The sequence below is a fragment of the Pelodiscus sinensis genome, chromosome 3 (assembly GCF_049634645.1).
Source record: "Pelodiscus sinensis isolate JC-2024 chromosome 3, ASM4963464v1, whole genome shotgun sequence".
In the NCBI taxonomy this organism is placed as follows: Eukaryota; Metazoa; Chordata; order Testudines; family Trionychidae; genus Pelodiscus; species Pelodiscus sinensis.
Window position 1 is genome coordinate 84,415,268 of NC_134713.1, and position 17,721 is coordinate 84,432,988.

Consider the following 17,721-nt stretch of genomic DNA (forward strand, 5'->3'; position numbering starts at 1 on the left):
CAGCTATCTACTATATATCTGAGGGTACGTCTAGACTACAGGCTTTTGTCGACAGAAGTTTTGTCGACAGATACTGTCGACAAAGCTTCTGTCGACAAAGAGCGTCTAGACTACATTCAGTTCTGTCGACAAAGCAAGCTGCTTTGTCGACAAAAGCCTGTAGTCTAGACACAACCCTAGATGTAATAACACCTTCTGTCGACAGAATTCTGTCGACAGAAGGCGTTATGCCTCGTAAAATGAGGTTTACCAGCGTCGACAAAACTGCTGAGTTCTGTCGACGTTATGTCGACAGAACTCAGTGGTAGTGTAGATGCAGGTATAGTTTTGTCGACAAAAGTCCACTTTTGTCGACAAAACTCTGTAGTCTAGACACACCCTGAGAAAATTTGTTTGTGTGTCTGTCTATCCCCCAGTTTGGGGACATGCACACTTCCTCCAGATGTGCCCGCTGCAGCTGCAGTAGGCATGGACAGGCACTTCTCACTTGGTCTGTGTGTCTGTCTATTCCCTGACAGCTCAGAGTGTAATCCCTGACTTTAATGTTGGGTTATAAAGGTATTTTATGACTACAGAGAAGAGTGTATTGGTCAGATGTTCAAACTGAATGCTGTAACGATATGAAACGCTGAAATGAATGAGAACCTTAGGAAATGTAACAGCTACATGTCTATAGGAGTGTATATGTCAGGGGCTGAAAAGCTAACTTTTGAATGGTTTAATATTGGAATTTCTTGCTATTATAGAAACATCAGTATGTTAGGGTACGTCTACACTAGCCCCCTCGTTCGAACTAGGGAGGCTAATGAGGGCGACCAAAATTGCAAATGAAGTGTGGGATTTAAATATCCCGTGCTTCATTAGCATGTTCCTGGGCGGTTGCCATTTTGGAAACTGACTAGCCCGGAATAACTGCCTGCATCTACATGCGGCAGAGAAGCGCGATTCCGAGGTAAACCCTTTAGTTCGAATTAACATTCCATGAGGTTTAACTGTTAATTCGAACTTCATTTACTTTAACTGTTAATTCGAGCTTCATTTGCAATGTCGGTCGCCCTCATTAGCCTCCCTAATTCCAACTAGGGGGCTAGTGTAGATATACCCTTAGAGTAGAAAAGAAAAAAAAACTTAGAACAGCACCAACATGGAGCACAGAAGTTTTAAGCATAATAAAACTGCTTCCTGTGTGAGGCATGGACCACCTTCTCCTCTCACACTGCTTTTACAGTAACGTAACTCCCTTGACAGTGGCTATGTCTATACAGCAGCATTATTTTGGAATAACTGATGTTATTCTGAAAAACATAGTCCGTGTCTACACAGCAAGCAGTTATTTTGACATAACATCAAAATAATGTTGAGCTGGAGGACTTCTTACTTTGATTCCTGTAGCTCTCATTTTACTGGGAGTAAGGAAAGTCAGAGGAACTCTAACTCGGACTTCCTGCTGTGTAGACAGCGCCAAGAGCCAAAATAAGCTATTTTGACTTAAGCTACACTATTGAGGTCGCTCAAGTTGCATAGCTTATTTCGGTTTTAGCCCTGTTATGTGGATGTGCCCTATATTGTCATGAGCTCCTTTACACTGGTGTAAGTGAGAGATCAGGATCAGGGTTATTCTATTATATAGGCCATTCTGTTATCGTTTTGCATCTTTCATCTTCTTCTGGCAGTTGTAACATAATGTGTGGCTTTTTAGCTTTCCAAAATGCAGTGCAGTGCTTCGACTCCAGAGAATGAGATGATTCTGAGCTGTGATTGTGCTAAAATTGCAAAATGGCAGGATAGAGTTTATATAGAATTATTTGATTGAATCTCATAGGGATGTAAAATCCCGTTTAATCAGTTAACCAGTTAAATGTTACATTTAACTGGTTAACCGCTTCACTGGGATCCCTCTGACAGGTGGACCCAGCCGAGCAGGAGCAGGCCCCAAGTCCATTGTGTGGCATGATCAGCTTAGCTGGGTTGGAGCTGTTCTAGCTCAGCTGGGCCCGCTGCATCACAGATTGCTCTGGCCAGGTCAGTCTGAGCCTGCCGTGGGTGGGAGCTGCTCAGGCTGGGCCCACCGCACCGCACCATGGGTGCAGGCTGCTCCAACTAGGCTGGGCCCACTGTGCCATAGGTGGGGAGCTGATCTAGCCCAGCCAGGCCACTGGTTAACCATACCTGGTATCTCTTGCAATGCCCCATAAATCAAACTCAACATACAGGCAGTCCCCGGGTTACGTACAAGATAGGGACTGTAGGTTTGTTCTTAAGTTGAATCTGTATGTAAGTTGGAACTGGCATCAGCCGCTGCTGAAACTGATCAGTTTCAACAGCCGCTGAATCTGGACACCAGTTCCACTTACATACAGATTCAAGGTAAGAACACCAGGGGTGTGTCTAGACTACATGCCTCCTTCGACGGAGGCATGTAGATTAGCCAGATCGGAAGAGGGAAATGAAGCCGCGATTAAAATAATCGCGGCTTCATTTAAATTTAAATGGCTGCCCCGATCTGCCGATCAGCTGTTTGTCGGCAGATCGGGGCAGTCTGGACGCGATGCGCCGACAGAGAAGCCTTTCTTCATCGGCACAGGTAAGCCTCGTTTCACGATGAAGAAAGGCTTCTTTGTCGGCGCATCGCGTCCAGACTGCCCCGATCTGCCGACAAACAGCTGATCGGCAGATCGGGGCAGCCATTTAAATTTAAATGAAGCCGCGATTATTTTAATCGCGGCTTCATTTCCCTCTTCCGATCTGGCTAATCTACATGCCTCCGTCGAAGGAGGCATGTAGTCTAGACACACCCCAGACGTCCCCAAGTCAGCTGCTGCTGAAACTGACCAGCAGCTGATTCCAGGAAGCCCAGGGCAGAGCAACTCTGCCTCGGGCTTCCTGTAGTCAGCTGCTGGTCAGTTTCAGCAGCGGCTGACTTTGGGACGCCTGGGGCAGAGCAGCTCGGGTGCTGCTGGCTTGGTCCAGTAGCGCGGCCGCTCCTCGGAGCTACTGGACCAACCCAGCAGCACCCCAGCTGCTCTGCCCCAGGCATCCTGATTCAGCCACTGCTGAAACTGATCAGCAGCTGAATCAGGACGCCTGGGGCAGAGCAGCTGGGGTGCTGCCGGGTTGGTCCAGTAGCGCCAAGGAGCGGTGCTGCGGGACCAACCGGCAGTGCCCCACCTGCTCTACCACAGGCCCCCGGCTTTGCTCCAGATCTCCCTGGTCTGCTGGGGGGGCACTAGCTGCGTTCCCCCCCCCCCCCCCCAGCAGACCAGGGAGACGTGGAGCAAAGCTGCGGAGGACCCGGGCCGAACCGTGGCGCTTCCAGATCAGCGCCGCGGTCCGGCCCAGGTCCTCCGCGGCTTTGCTCAGCGTCTCCCTGGTCTGCAGACCAGGGAGACGCTGAGCAAAGCCACGGAGGACCCAGGCGGACCCGTGGCTTCCAGATCAGCTGAAAGCACTGCGGGTCCGGCCCGGGTCCTCCGCCGCTCTGCTCAGCGTCTCCCTGGTCTGTAGACCAGGGAGACGCTGAACAAAGCGGCGGAGCACCCGGCCCCGGACCCGCGCTGCTTCCAGCTGATCTGGAAGCGGCCGCGGGTCCGGCCCCCGGTGCTCCGCCGCTTTGCTCCCGTCTCCCTGGTCTGCTGGCTCTGCCAGCAGACCAGGGAGACGGGGAGCAGCTTTTCTCGCCCCGGAGAAGGCGGGCGGCGGGACCAGGCGTCCCGCTGCTCTAGTTCTCCGGGGCGAGAAATCCCCATTCGTAACTGCGGAACCGACGTAAGTCGGATCCACGTAACTCAGGGACTGCCTGTACTTAGAACTGGCTTTCTCTGCTAATTGGCTTGGATGCGATTCGGGCTTTCCTACTATTAATGATAATGCCACCACACCATAAGTAAAAGTGGAACCAATTAACTGCCAATGTTGGTTAGACTGAAATAGATTTATGTAGCTTCAAGAGGAAGTCATGATTGCATCACTGAATACATCACTGAATTTAACTGGTATATATCAAAGAGGTATATCCTATCTTACCTCCTGAGGAGAATCATCATTGTGAGCTATTCAGCAGGAGAGCAGAAAATCTTCAAATCATTTTGCATTTTAAAGTCTCAAAATGGCCCAGAGGAGAATAAGGTGACCCTCTTACCCTGAATGGGAAAAAGGAAAGAGCTTATGGTGGCTTGTTCTATTAGGATTTCTAAGGATACGTCTACACTGCAATCTTATTTCACAAAAAGCTATTCCGGAAGATATCTTCTGGAAAATTGTATTTCGAAATAGAGCGTCCACACTACAGGGAAGCCTCAAAATTAGTCTGAGGCAGGCTACTCTAATGTGTACACACTATCTTAATGTAGAGCCCAGTATTGCCAAGAGACAATGGTTTTTCCCTTAAGGGATTCGGAGGCAATAAGCACACAAATTGGGTGAAGGCTTAAAGATTTTACTAAGCAAATATTAGGGTAAAATACAATGAAGCAAATCTTAGAATAAAATACAATACTTACTAAGCCTAAGCAAACCTCAAAATAAAATGCAATACTTACTAAAAAAATACAATGCTTAATAAACCTAAGCAAACCTTAGAATAAAATGCAATGCTTATTAAGACAGTACAATACTTATTAAGCTTAAGCAGATCTCAGAATAAAATGCAATGCCTATGTCCCTTCTGCTGCCGGGAACCCCTTGAAGAAGGACAGAGGACGGACCCCAGTGGCCAGTGCATAGCACCTTCTGCAGCTTTGCTCTATGCCAAGGTTACATTGTTAGGAATATCTCTGGCACTTATATACTGTTGGATCTACAGTAATCACTCCTATTTTTTTGAGAACCTAACAAGTTCGTTGATACATTGCATATTTTCCCACATCCAATAATTAGTTTGTTGATACTTTGCATATTTTCCCTGGCCAAATAATTAGCATTATCAGGTGGAAAATATTCAGCAAAGATAGCTATGTCATCTTCCCAAGCCCTCCTGCACTCCCATACTAGGTGCATGGCCTTGGGACCTGTCCTAGAACTTGTTGAAAGTCAACAGTGCATTCCTACACTGTACTATCTTGAGCAAACAGCTAACTCTTTGAGAATAACAAAAGATTAATAAGTAAAAAGCACAAATGGCTGACTAGTGCATCCAGGCCTGGAAGAAAATGCAGGCACAAAAGGAACAATTGTGGTATACCACGTAATTTCCTTGACCTCAGAATCGTCTTCTGCATTTCCACTACAAGCCCCAGGAGGCACTGGAGAGGAATAACTTTAGAATGCCCTTGGTGAGGAGCTATTTCAACATAGCAACAATGGAGCGACTATACACACCCTCTTCTGAGAAAGCTCTTTCGGAAGAGGCGTTATTCCCCATGGAATTAGGTTTACCAACAATGGAAAAAGCCCTCCATTATTTCGATTTTCTTTCAAAAAACTGCAATTGTTGTGTGGATGCTAATATTGTTTTTCCAGAATAACGGCCATTATTCCAGAAGAATTGTGCACTGTAGCTGCACCCTAAGTGAGATAAAAGGTTGAGATATAGAAAAGCACACAATAAGGGAGTAGGTTCTAAAACAGGCAAAACCTACCTAAAGCCCATTTTCTTTCTTTAAGGTTTTCATAATGAGTCTCTTTTTAATGCTTCATACTGAGGCCCCCAAATCAAAACCCACTACTTTTTTCATCTTCATTAAGTGCATGGGGTATACTATTGAAGACTAAGGGTATGTCTAGACTGCATTCCTCTGTCGGCAGAGGGATGCAGATTAAGCAGGTTGACATTGCAAATGAGGCAGGGATTTAAATATCCCATGCCTAATTTGCATAAAATGGCCACTGTGTTTTGCCAACTCAGCACTGTGTTGGCAAAAAGTGGCAGTCTAGAGGGAGATCTGTCGAGAAAGAAAGCCTCCCCTCTAGACTGCCGTTTTTTGCCAACAAAGTGCTGAGTTGGCAAAACGCGATGGCCATTTTTATGCAAATTAGGCATGGGATATTTAAATCCCTGCCTCATTTGCAATGTCAACCTGCCTAATCTGTGTCCCTTTGCCGACAGAGGGATGCAGTCTAGACATACCCTAACAGAAAAAAGCTGTTCTCTTTCTGGCATACTCTCTGTATGTGGCTGGAATCATCAAAAAAAATCTAGAAAAATATTGCAGAACTCTGTGGATGTAAAACACAGAGTTTCTGAAATCTAATATATAAAGGAGAATGTTTGTAAGTTTGTGTACTAGTAACTTGGATACTATAAGAGCTACCACAACTAAACTTTGCATGGGCTAACCTTTCCTCCAGGAGAAGGTTTTAAGGAACTTTTGGACCAGATCAGGCCCAAGCTCAAGCTCTAAAAATAAAAAAGTAACATGCTGCACTGCGCTGCAGGGGCTGCCCCGCCCACCCTAGGTCCTGTGTCTGCCACTTGCAGCCCCCAGCGCCATCCGGGACTAGCCCCCTTCTGCCCGCAAGGTTACATACACGGCCCTCTTTCGCCCTCTCCCCCACGCCAGCACACAGTGCCCCGACCCCCATGCGCACAATGGCTCGGGCACCCGCCCTGCCCCCTGTGGCACCTGCAGCCCTGGGTGCGAGCTGGGGTGCCCCTCCCACGTGTAACCTCCCCTCCACCCGGGGTCACACACCCCCACCCTTCGGGGATGATGCTGATCTATATTTTAATCCCTATAGAAATCAGTGCAACTTTTCTACCATTCAAAAAAAGATAATGGACTACTGTTTTTCTACATTTTGCTCCTCCGGTTTCCCGAGCAACACCGGGTAACTCCAGCTGGTATTGCATATTTCAGCAATATTGTGAGATTTTAACAACGGACTCACAGTACCCAGAATGTGTTTTTGATAATTGTTGGATTTGTTTGGTGGGTGATAGGTTTTCCACAGCCAAAGAACTAATTTTTTTTCAATGTTTGTGCCACAGCCACTGAGGGAGCTGCTCCTTCACAGTATCCTTTTAAGAGGCAGGCTCATGCCCCTATTTCTCTTTGGGGTAGGAGCTTGTGATGCAACCACCCTTCAACTGGACATTTGGTTACACTGCCTTAGTTTGCAATCATGTGACCCAGCAGACCCAGTGGACTTGGCACCTGCATGAGTTCTCTTCAGGAACCTGTGGGTAGAACAGAATGAAGAGACACAGAAGCTGTTTCTTCAAAACAAAAGGTGATTTATATGCAAAAAAGTACACAGCCCCCAAGAAAATTGATTTAAAATTAATTAAAATACTTATCAACGCTTGGCATCCCCTTCAAGCCATTGGGTAGGGATAACTTATTCTTTGTATGCTCCTTTCTCTTGGCGACCAAGTTACAGTCTCCCCACTGCAGACCTCAAATTCACAGTCTGTGTTTCTGTGTCAGTCTAAGGCTGCTGACAACTTCCACCGTATTGGTAGGGTAGGTCCTTTCATGGCCAGTGTCTTTTGATTGTTTCAGAGTCTCAGGCTTGGCAAACAGCCTTTTTGCTGGGGCTGGAGCTGAAGACTCTTCACAAATGTAAATCTGGCTGTTGTGTTTTAGGAGACATTCCTTACCTAGCTCATTGTGCTTTACCCTCTTCTGCCTGGTTTCTTTAACCTTTCAGAATATAAAAGAAGCCATATTGGGTCAGACCAAAAGTCCATCTAGCCCAGTATCCTGTCTTCTGACAATGGCCAATGCCAGGTGCCCCAGAGGGAGTGAACAGACAAGTAATCATCAAGTGATCCATCCCCCATCACCCATTCCCAGCTTCTGGCAAATCTAATTATTTATCTAATTATGCTTTCAGGCAGGGTAATATCACACAGGCTGAGGGCCATGTGGTATTTATACAAATATTTCCTAATTTTCCATAGTTTAAATATTACCCTAAAACTGAAAGATGTTAGTGAGTCTGTCCACAACTTGGAGCTAAGTATTTTGAATTAGATCACTGTTGGTAAAAGGAATAAAAATGAAGTTAAAAAGTAGTCCCATCAAGCATTTTCTGCACAATGAAGGTATTTAACTTTGTTATCGGGGCCAACCAGTCTGTGCCTCATTCCATACCATTGTGTTTTCTTGTTGCTTCTGGAGAATGGCTGACATGTCCACCAACTTAAAAATAAGGGATTTGTGCAACCCCTTTATTAAAGGGAAAGGAAAATTTTCCATATGTCTGCCCAGCCAAAGGAACAGAATAATGCATCTTCATTTAAAGGCTTTTACCCTGCCAGCAGCCTGTTTTGTTGTACGCACGTCTCGTTTCTGTTATTCAGGACACTCCCTTGAACCAGCCCTCTAGCAGTGTTTGTGTTGATCCAGCTGGTGAGGAGTGGAACTAGGAGAATAAAGCCTTCCATGCTGACAAACGGAGTCAGCAAGTCACTTATGATTTTAGCAAACATTTTTGTGTTTGGGGTAAGAGATTTTGAAGAGTGGTAAATGGTCGTGGAAGAAACTACACTATCTAGAAGGGTCCTCTTTACTTAGGATATTTGCGTTCCATGTACATTTGAGCCATTTCTGCATATTATTGAATACTATGGGGCTGTGCCTCCTAGGGATGTAATAGTATAGACAATTAACCAATTAGCCGATAAACAAAAGCTTATAGGTTAATGCTATAGACTACATGCATTTCCCACCCACCCCTCCCTGGCCAGTCAATGTTTTAGCAGGCTGGCCTGCAGCCTGGCTCAGTCCTGGCTTGCGACAGGTCTGGGACAGAACCCAACGGCGGCTCTGCATTTAAATTGTATTAGGAGCCAGCCAGGCAGGCAGCCCTGCTCAGTTCTGGCTTGCACTGGGTCTGGGAGCACAGACCCCTCCTCCTACCCCGACAGGGGTGCTGCCACACCACACTGCTGCCTCTGTATCAGAGACAGTAGCGTGGGGCGGCAGGAAGCCAGTCTATGAGGGAGTTGGTTTTTAAACTGACTCCCTCATGGACCAGCTCCTGCCTGGCACCCCACACTGCTGTCTTTTATACAGAGGTAGCAGCGTGGACTGGCAAGGGGCACCTCGGGAGTGGGGCCAGATTGCACTGGCTTCCTGTCCCGCCCCCCCCCCCCCCCCGGACTAAAGAATAGTTGAGTAACCAATAAGAATTCACGAGGTTAATCGACTATTCAAATAATCAATATTTAACATCCCTAGTACTTCCTGCTCGCTGTGCTCACCAACCCCCCTCTCGCAGGTGGGGAGGGGAGGGCCAGACTGTGGCCATGCCAGCCTGGGCCCCTTCTCCCTCCCCCTACTCCAACCTGGGCCCCTTCTCTCTCACCAATCCAGGCCCCTCTTCTCCCTCTGCCATGCCAGCCCGGGCCCCTCTTCCCTCTTCCACTGTGCCAGCCCAGGCCCCCCTTCTTCTTTCCTCCTGCTCCATCAGCCTGGCCCCTTCTCCCCCGCATCCTCCCACCAGCCCAGGCCCTTTCTCTCCCCTCCAACCCTAACCCCCGTTTCTCCTGGCCACAGCGTGCGCCAGGCCCAGCTCTAATCCCAGCAGCTGGGGAGGCGCATGGGTGCCTGCCTGCGTGGGGCACAGTGAGACACAGGAAGTGCCGTGTGCACGCGGTGCTCCAGGGCACTGCAGCCTGCTGAGGTGGGGAAAGCAGCAGCGCAGGGAGCCGCAGTCCTGATCTCTCCCCCGGGCAGTCCCACCTGTGCTGCTCACTGCCCCAGCCCTGCCCGTAGAGCCCAGGGCCGCCCACAGGGAGCAGAAGAGAAGGAGCAGTCAGGTCACTGCGGTGGCTCCCCCATGCAGCTCAGGGGTGCTCTGCCGCTGCAGTAAGTGCAGCCGCTGGGGAGGGGTGAGTCTCTATGGGGGCAGCCGGACTCCAGGCAGTTGGGCACCACGCTCTGGTCCCTCAAAAGCCTGCTTCTGGCACAGAGCCCAGCAGGGAGCCCTGCGCCTAGCGCCTGCCCCCAGGCTGCTATCCAGTGGAGCACTGTACCCTCTGTCCCTTTGGCTGCCACGGCTGCAATGTGGGGTCTGCCAGCTACTGTTCCATGTTTCTTGGCGTTGAAAGCCCTGTGGGGTGAGGGGTGGGGGTGGAGGAAGGGGAGTAGAGGCTTGTTTTCAAATAGCAATTCCAAGTGGTGAGTGGAAGTAGCAAGATCAGGCTTGAGTTGGAGGAGGGGGGAGGGAGAGAGAGGGAGGAAGCAGGTGGGACTCAGAGTGACATAATGACATTACTCTGTTGTCCCACCTGAATTTTTTTTAATATAAAGACAATTTTAATATATAGACATGTTTATGCCTCATAGCCAGAGCAGCTATCAAAGAGCAGGCTGAATTCTATTCTGTCTAGCATACCATCCACCAAATGTTAATCTACATTCTGATTGGAGGAAGAACACAATATCATTTTCTAATGCCAGCTTGAGGTTGCTGCACTAACAATTAAGAAGACAAAGGGGATATGGAAGTCACAAGCAGAGGAGATATCCATAACCCTTCAGTCTTGTGTGCACAGTCAGTATTTTGAGTGCTAATGCACTATAAGGACTACATGAATTGTCTCTATTTCCAATAAGGGCATGACCATGAAATGATTGTAATTAATTTGTTAAACATTAAAACCATTTTCACTGCTATAGAAGAGAGTCCCTGAACAGAAAAGCTGATGGTGTAAATAGAAAGTAATAGAAATGACCAATAGAAAAGACCTTGTGGGATACCTTTTCCACACTTTCCAACCCATGCAATGTAGTCAGAAAGCTGCCTGGTCAAGCACAGAAATGAGACTCAAACCAAAGAAAGGTGGGAAGCAAAAAAAGGAATCTGGACTATAAAGAAGATCAGTGGCAATTATGTGGCTAACAGTCTTCAGTCTTTCCAAAGTAAGTAGTACTCTTACTTTGGAAATGGACTATGTCAGGGGCAAGGAAAGCAAAAACACTATGGCTCGTCCATGTTGTTTCTGAGTGCATGATATATTGCTGGAAGGGTGTAGCTATATGATTTTAGTCTTCATTTCCTAAGTCAGAGAAGAACTTCCTATTAGTCTCTAATGCTGATTTCTAACAGACTTTCCTTTAATGGATTTAGTGACTCTAGGGACAAAGGGTTTTTTCTTTTACATTGAATATAGTCAAATGGTGAATAGTAGCTAGAGAATTTTTCTCAAAGTTAGTGGACTTTCAGGCATCATGATTTGTACCCCTCTCTAATTCTATTGTACTTTTAACGGCTTTTGTGTCTGTAAGGGGAATTCCAGCTATGTTGTAGACGCAATAGTAAGAGGTGATTTAAAGCTGTTTAATAGGAAATTTAAGAGTTGAACACTTAGTAAAGATGAAAAGCTACTCTACTGTATCACCTAGGGGCTGAGAATAAAGAATTAACGGAACACACTGACCCATCTGTAGCTACAAAAACCAAACCAGTGATTTCAGCTCTCCATGATTTCAACTCTTTAGCCACCAGCTGGACTGGCAAAGGAATCCAGCTTCCACTGGACTAGCAAAAGAAAAGACTCCTCAGGGAGTCTGCTTTAGGTCTGTCCTTAAAACAAAAGGAGAAAGGGGCAGGTTGGGCCAGTCTTATAGCTCACACCTGACAGGTGTGAAGCAGGCTGACTCAAGCCCTTTAACCCGTTCCCCCAGCTCAGTTTACTCAACTCTGGAAGGGGGGAGGCTTGTTCCTCCGAGACCTCTTGCCATGATGGTGGTGTCTCTCCTGCAAGCACTGGTGGCATGTTTTACAGTTCCCACATTTATAGGTAGCATGATTAGTGACCCCCCACAACAGTCCCAAATTATATACAATTCTCCACATTTCATTCCAACAGTGATCCTCCATCAGCCCTGGCTGAATGGGATTTACATAGCCACACCTCAGATTCTCTCCTGAGCTGTATTTACATATCAACAGTTAACAGTTAATTACCTTGTAGAGCTAAACAATTGTAGTGGGCACACCCACCCCTCCTTTTAGCTGGCTGAGAGCAAGCAGCAGTTTAGCCCCTGCTTACATCCTCAATTCAAACACTTCAGATACAACATTTCAAACAAAGAAATCTCTCAGCCAGTCTTAAATTTGGCACAGCCCCACAAGGAACTGTCTCTTTCTGCCATCCTAAGCAGCTGGAGAAGATGTAAAGCCTGCACTGGCTTCTCCAAAGGAGAACCAAGCCTTCCAGCTGGGCCTTCTTAACCAGTCCCAGACCCTTCAGGGACCTACTGCAGGAGACCCTTTATCCCTGCAGCTTTACTGCACACCTTGTAGCTCTGTCTTTAGCACTTTAAAGACTAACAAGATGATTTATTAGGCGATGAGCTTTCGTGGGCCAGACCCACTTCCTCAGATCAAATAGTGGAAGAAAATTGGCATGACCATATATACCAAAGGATACGATAAAAAAAATGAACACATATGAAAAGGACAATTATATTTAATTTCATAAATAATTTCATAAATTTCGTCCAGAAATATAATTTATGCTATCATGTGCCAAAAGTGTCCGTCTGCTATGTACTTTGGACAAATGTCTCAGCCACTTCGCCAAAGAATCAATGCCCACAAAACAGATATTAGACAGGATCACAAAGAAAAAACAGTTTCTTGCCATTTCAACCAGAAAGGACATTGTCTCAACGACTTGATTACTTGCATCCTGCTTCAAAGACCTTTTCGCACCATACTTGAAAGAAAATCCTCTGAACTGTCATTCATGCTTAAATTCGACATTTTACGCCTCGGTCTAAACAAAGACATTAATTATCTTACCCATTACAAAGATAGCTTCCCCAATTATCACCTCTAATATCATTAGCTCACAGACATTTACCTCCCTCCCTTCATCCCCCTTCTGTTCTGAAATTTGATTTGTCCTTTTCATATGTGTTCATTTTTTTTTATCGTATCCTTTGGTATATATGGTCATGCCAATTTTCTTCCACTATTTGATCTGAGGAAGTGGGTCTGGCCCACGAAAGCTCATCACCTAATAAACCATCTTGTTCGTTTTTAAAGTGCTACATAGTCCTGTTTTTTGTACCACAACCTGTATTTCTGTTTGGTTGTTTCAGACCGTGACTGACACCAACACACAGTAATATTAAGTTATTAAGAAAGGGGTGCTTGTGAAGATCTAAGCTATAGCTGTCAAATATTCAGTCACTCTGAGGGAGATATTTCTAGAAGAGGGAAGCTGCCTTAAAAGGTTTTTAATATTTAGAGATGGTGGCATATTAAAAAGATTTTCATCCCAGCTGAACAGTGTTCCACAATGATATGCTGCCTTTACTGTCTTTCCCCTCACCCCAGTCCCCAGCCCGAGGAGGACACACACATGGAAAAGACTTAGGCACAACTGTTGGGAAAAAGTAGTATCTAGGTATGTTCACAGTAGACTCTCGAGGGTGCATTTTTTAAAAAAAAAAAGAAAAATGCATTCTTATATTGCATGCGCAGAATATCCTGAAACAAACCTTAATGCACAAGCAACAGTTGAATGTTCTTTATCTGGGTTCAACTGTGATAGATAAGAGATAAAGAGATAACAAAGAACCTGGACTTGCATGAATTGAGAGGAGAAAATGAGGATGCTGAAGGAGAACATGGCGGATGCAAAAGGGGCCAGGAGTATTGGGCGGGCAGTGGGGCAGAAGAAAGAAGGAATATGAAGGAAGAAAATGTCAGATGAGGAGGGCGAAATGATGAATGGAAAGATAAACTGAAGCAAGAAGCCAATTCAGATACGAAAGTTTCTTGAAGTAAAAGGAGTTATGAAGAGAATGTTTTCAAAAAGTCTGAAAAAAAAAGTGGAGGACAGAAAGAAGATGGTGAAAAAGATTAAAGAATAGATACACAGTAGAAGGAAAGCAAAATAGAAATGAGATGAAAGTACAAATGAAGGATGACAGTATATTCATTCATTTTATTTGTGTTGATCCAGAAATATGATAACATTCCATGGCTTTTTTCTCTGTTTGGTTGTGTATACAGAGACACACATACTAGATACTTGGAAAGCTATGCACTTTCCTTGTGTTGTAAATGTGAATTTATACTCCTGAGTCTTTTCTTTGAAAGCAAGACAAGCAAACTGTGGGGAAGGGGTGAGGCAGTTTTCAGACTAAATGGGCCCAAATCTTTCCATCATGTTATATGCATGAAATGTCACTGTTCTTTCATAATCGGGATATTTATGAAATAAATGAACAAAAAGCCAGAGTTTTTGGGAAGTATTTCAATAAATGCTGATGAAAGAGATAATACTTACTAGTCAACTCTTTCCAGGTGCATCTGAGTTCATGGCCATCATGTTTCTTCCCTTGTTTTAACACTTTCCTTTGGATTCATGCTGAGAGGAGGATAAGAGTTTCCTCATTGGCTGAAAGGCTGAGAATTTTATGTCTGTCTTTTCTTGTTTCTTTTAGGGAGCTCTTGCTGTCTGTGGCTCTTGGCCAGGTTTTGTCCCTTCTTATCTGTGGCATTGGCCTTACCAGCAAGTATTTGTCTGAGGATTTCCATGCCAACACTCCTGTTTTCCAGAGCTTCCTCAATTACATTCTCCTGTTTCTGGTCTATACTACAACACTAGCTGTGAGACAAGGTAAGTACCATTCTTTGTAAAGGAAGTAGCTTCTTTAAGCTATTGTAGAATCTAGTCCAGTGGTCCTGAAACTTTTCACCTCACCCCTACCCCCTGCCACCTGGAACTAGGGCCAGGAGCAGGGCCATAGCTCTAGAGTGGGATGGGGGTGACATGGGCAGGTGTGACGGGGTCAAGGCCGGCAGCTGGTGCCCCGGGGGCTGAGGCTGGAGCTAGGGGGTGCTCACTCCCTGGCCCCCATCAGGGCTTAACCACTGTGCCCCCCCCCAAACATTCTTTTGCATCTCCTGGGGTTCCACCCCACAGATTGGGAACCTCTGATCCAGTTGCGATGGACAACATTTTCAAAAGCACTGAAATTCTGTTTTTTTAAATGCACCTAAATCACTCACCAGCCTAAACTCTATTGCCTTTCTTTGAATTTGTCTTAGGCTCAGATTTTTTTTAACGTATTTAGGTATTGCTGTGCTTCACATAGCAAAATGATTTAGGAGCCCAAAGCTCATTTTCAGCCTTAATCCTTTTTTAAAATGAGCTTTGGGTTCCTAAATCATTCAGGTGTTGCAATGCTAAACACAGCAGTGCCTAAATACAAATATAATTAAAATATCTGGGCCTAAGTTGCATGTAATGAAAGGCAATGGAATTTAGGCTCTTGAGTGACTTTGATGCTTTTGAAAATGTTACTTTTAATGACAGTCTTATTCTGTTTATATTAACTGATCCTTTTGTCCAGAACACACTAAAAAACACATACTTTGTGGTAGGGCTGTCAATTATTCATAGTTAACTCATGAAATTAATTAAAAAATGAATCGTGATTAGGCGCACTGTTAAATAATACTAATTGAAATGTATGAAGGTAAAGAATGCCAATTGACATTTATTAAATAGTGTTGGATGTTTTTGTACATTTTCAAATATATTGAATTCTGTTACAGCAAGGAATGCAAATACTATATTTTTATAACAAATATTTGCACTATAAAAATGATAAGCAAAGGAAATACAGGTTGGACCTCCCTGGTCTGGTACCCTCTTGACCTGACCGGTCCCTACTGAGGGATTTTGCCAGACCAGAGGACCCCCACCACTGGCCTCCCAGCGAGCCGCCCCTCTCTACTGCCAGCCTGGCCACGGAGCTCCGAGCCTGGCGGATCCAAAGCTGCCTCTGCCCACTGCTGCCAATTCACCTTATACAAGCACTATAGTGCAATCTCTTTTTGTGAAAGCATATCTTACAAAGAGGGTCTTGTTATATAAAAGCAATGTGAAACTTTAGTGCTTACAATTCCACTCAGTCCTACTTCTTGTTCAACTAATCCCTCGGACTAGTCTGATTACAATTCACCGTAGGTGATGTTGCTTCACTTCTTCTTTACAATGTTACCTGAATGGGAGAACAGGTGTCCGCATGGCACTCTTGGGGTATGTCTACACTAGCCCCCTAAATCGAACTACCTGATATTCCTCCTGCAAGGAGGTTTAACAGGTAGTTCAATTTAGGGGCTTTAATTCGAAATACCGGGTCCCTGTCGCATGTAGACACGGGCAGTTAGTCCGGACTTGTAAATTTCAAAAATGGCGACCGGCTGGGAAGATGCAAATGAAGCCCGGGATATTTAAATCCTGGGCTTGATTTGCAACTTCGAATGCCTACATTAGCCTCCCTAGTTCTAACTAGTGGGCTAGCGTAGACATACCCTAACTCTGCAGAAGATCCTAATACAATATGAAAATATAGTGTACCAGAAGCATACAGTTTTTCCTTGGGTATGAAAGCTTAATAATTGGCTCATTCACTGATAGACAGGTATCTAGTCTTAAAATTTAAAGAAAGAAGGTTTCATTTTGCAAATTAAACTATTGGTACACAGGCTCACATTTAATACTCTATGGCCAGGAATGATCGTACAGTAAGAGACTATCCCTGCCCTGAAGGGCCATCAGGCTGAATAAACAAAACAGAAAAGGGCTGGGAGAATGTAAAATGAGCAACTGACACACAGAAAGAGTAAGTTACTTGCCCAATGTAATAATGGAAATCTGTAGTAGAGCTGGCGAGTTAGGCCAAACCCCATGTAATGGTATTTGAATGAATCCTGGTTTTCTTCACTTAGCAGTGTTTGGTTCCAGTAGGAAGAACTGTCACAAAGCAAGCTGGGAGTGAGTAGGAGTTGGTGTTGTATGCAGAATTATTCTAGAGGGGAGGGCGTGGGTAATGAGGGAGGATGACCCATAGGCACAGTGATCATGGAAGGTGTTTAAAGAGCTAATGTTTAAAGCTGAAACAGAGAAGAATGATATGAAAAATTGGTGGGCACCCACTGAATAGCCAGAAAGAAATGTCTGGAATTGGCAGGATGCCCAGAAAAATCACGGACAAGAAATGGACACAAGCAGGGAAAGCAGCAATCCAAATACATTCCATAAAATTCCTACAGCGCTCTACAGCAGCACATGGCCATTTCATTTATTGTCCATTTAATGCTGCCATGTGACAGAACCCTGTTGGGCTGAGATTCCCTTACTCAGCAGATGGGTAAGTATCTATTTAGGCAGAATGCTCATCAAGTAGCGATCGGTTATTTGGAAGTGGGAAGCTCATTAGGACAATCTCATCATTGTTACCTCCTCTACCTGACTGCTCAGCTTCCACCTCCCTTTGTTACACAAGCTTATAAACATTTTTGGGGTATCTTTTATTAGACATCTCATTTCCATGTTAATGCTACAAGTACAGTGTTAGTTCAATCCAGTCTTTTATGGCTATTTTTTAGTTAATTTCTTTTCTTCTTACATATTTTACAATTTCTTATACGTATTCAGTTCTACTGATATTTGTGCTGTTAAACATTATCATGACAGTCTCTTAAAATCCACAACAGGCTTCTGTGAGGCCTAAATATGGCTTTGTTCGCAACAAGCCCCACATTGGATTTTTGCTTCTGTATTTATTTATTTTCTTTCTTTGTGTGTGTTAGACTAGAGAAGTTCTTCTAGCCTCTCTAATTGTTTGGCATCATTAACAGATGAAAACCATTTAGTAATTATATTAATTTTGTATAGAGTGATTCATGAGTGCTGGGAACATCAGCTTCTTTCTAGCTTAGCTTCTTTTATTCCCTATGTAAAATTTAAGATTCCTTAAATGACCCCATCTTTCTCTTTCAGAAATGAAAGCATGAAAACTT

The 17,721-nt window shown here is 44.9% G+C and overlaps 1 protein-coding gene across 2 annotated transcripts in view; it reads left to right on the forward strand.

Moving 5' to 3' along the window:
* SLC35F1 (solute carrier family 35 member F1) overlaps positions 1-17,721 on the forward strand; it is a 363,009-nt gene that overhangs the window by 206,382 nt on the left and 138,906 nt on the right. For both annotated transcript variants that reach the window (XM_025184648.2, XM_075924049.1), the window contains exon 2: positions 14,352-14,527. In XM_025184648.2, the coding sequence (XP_025040433.2) occupies positions 14,352-14,527 (176 nt within the window). The remainder of the gene's footprint in view (positions 1-14,351; positions 14,528-17,721) is intronic.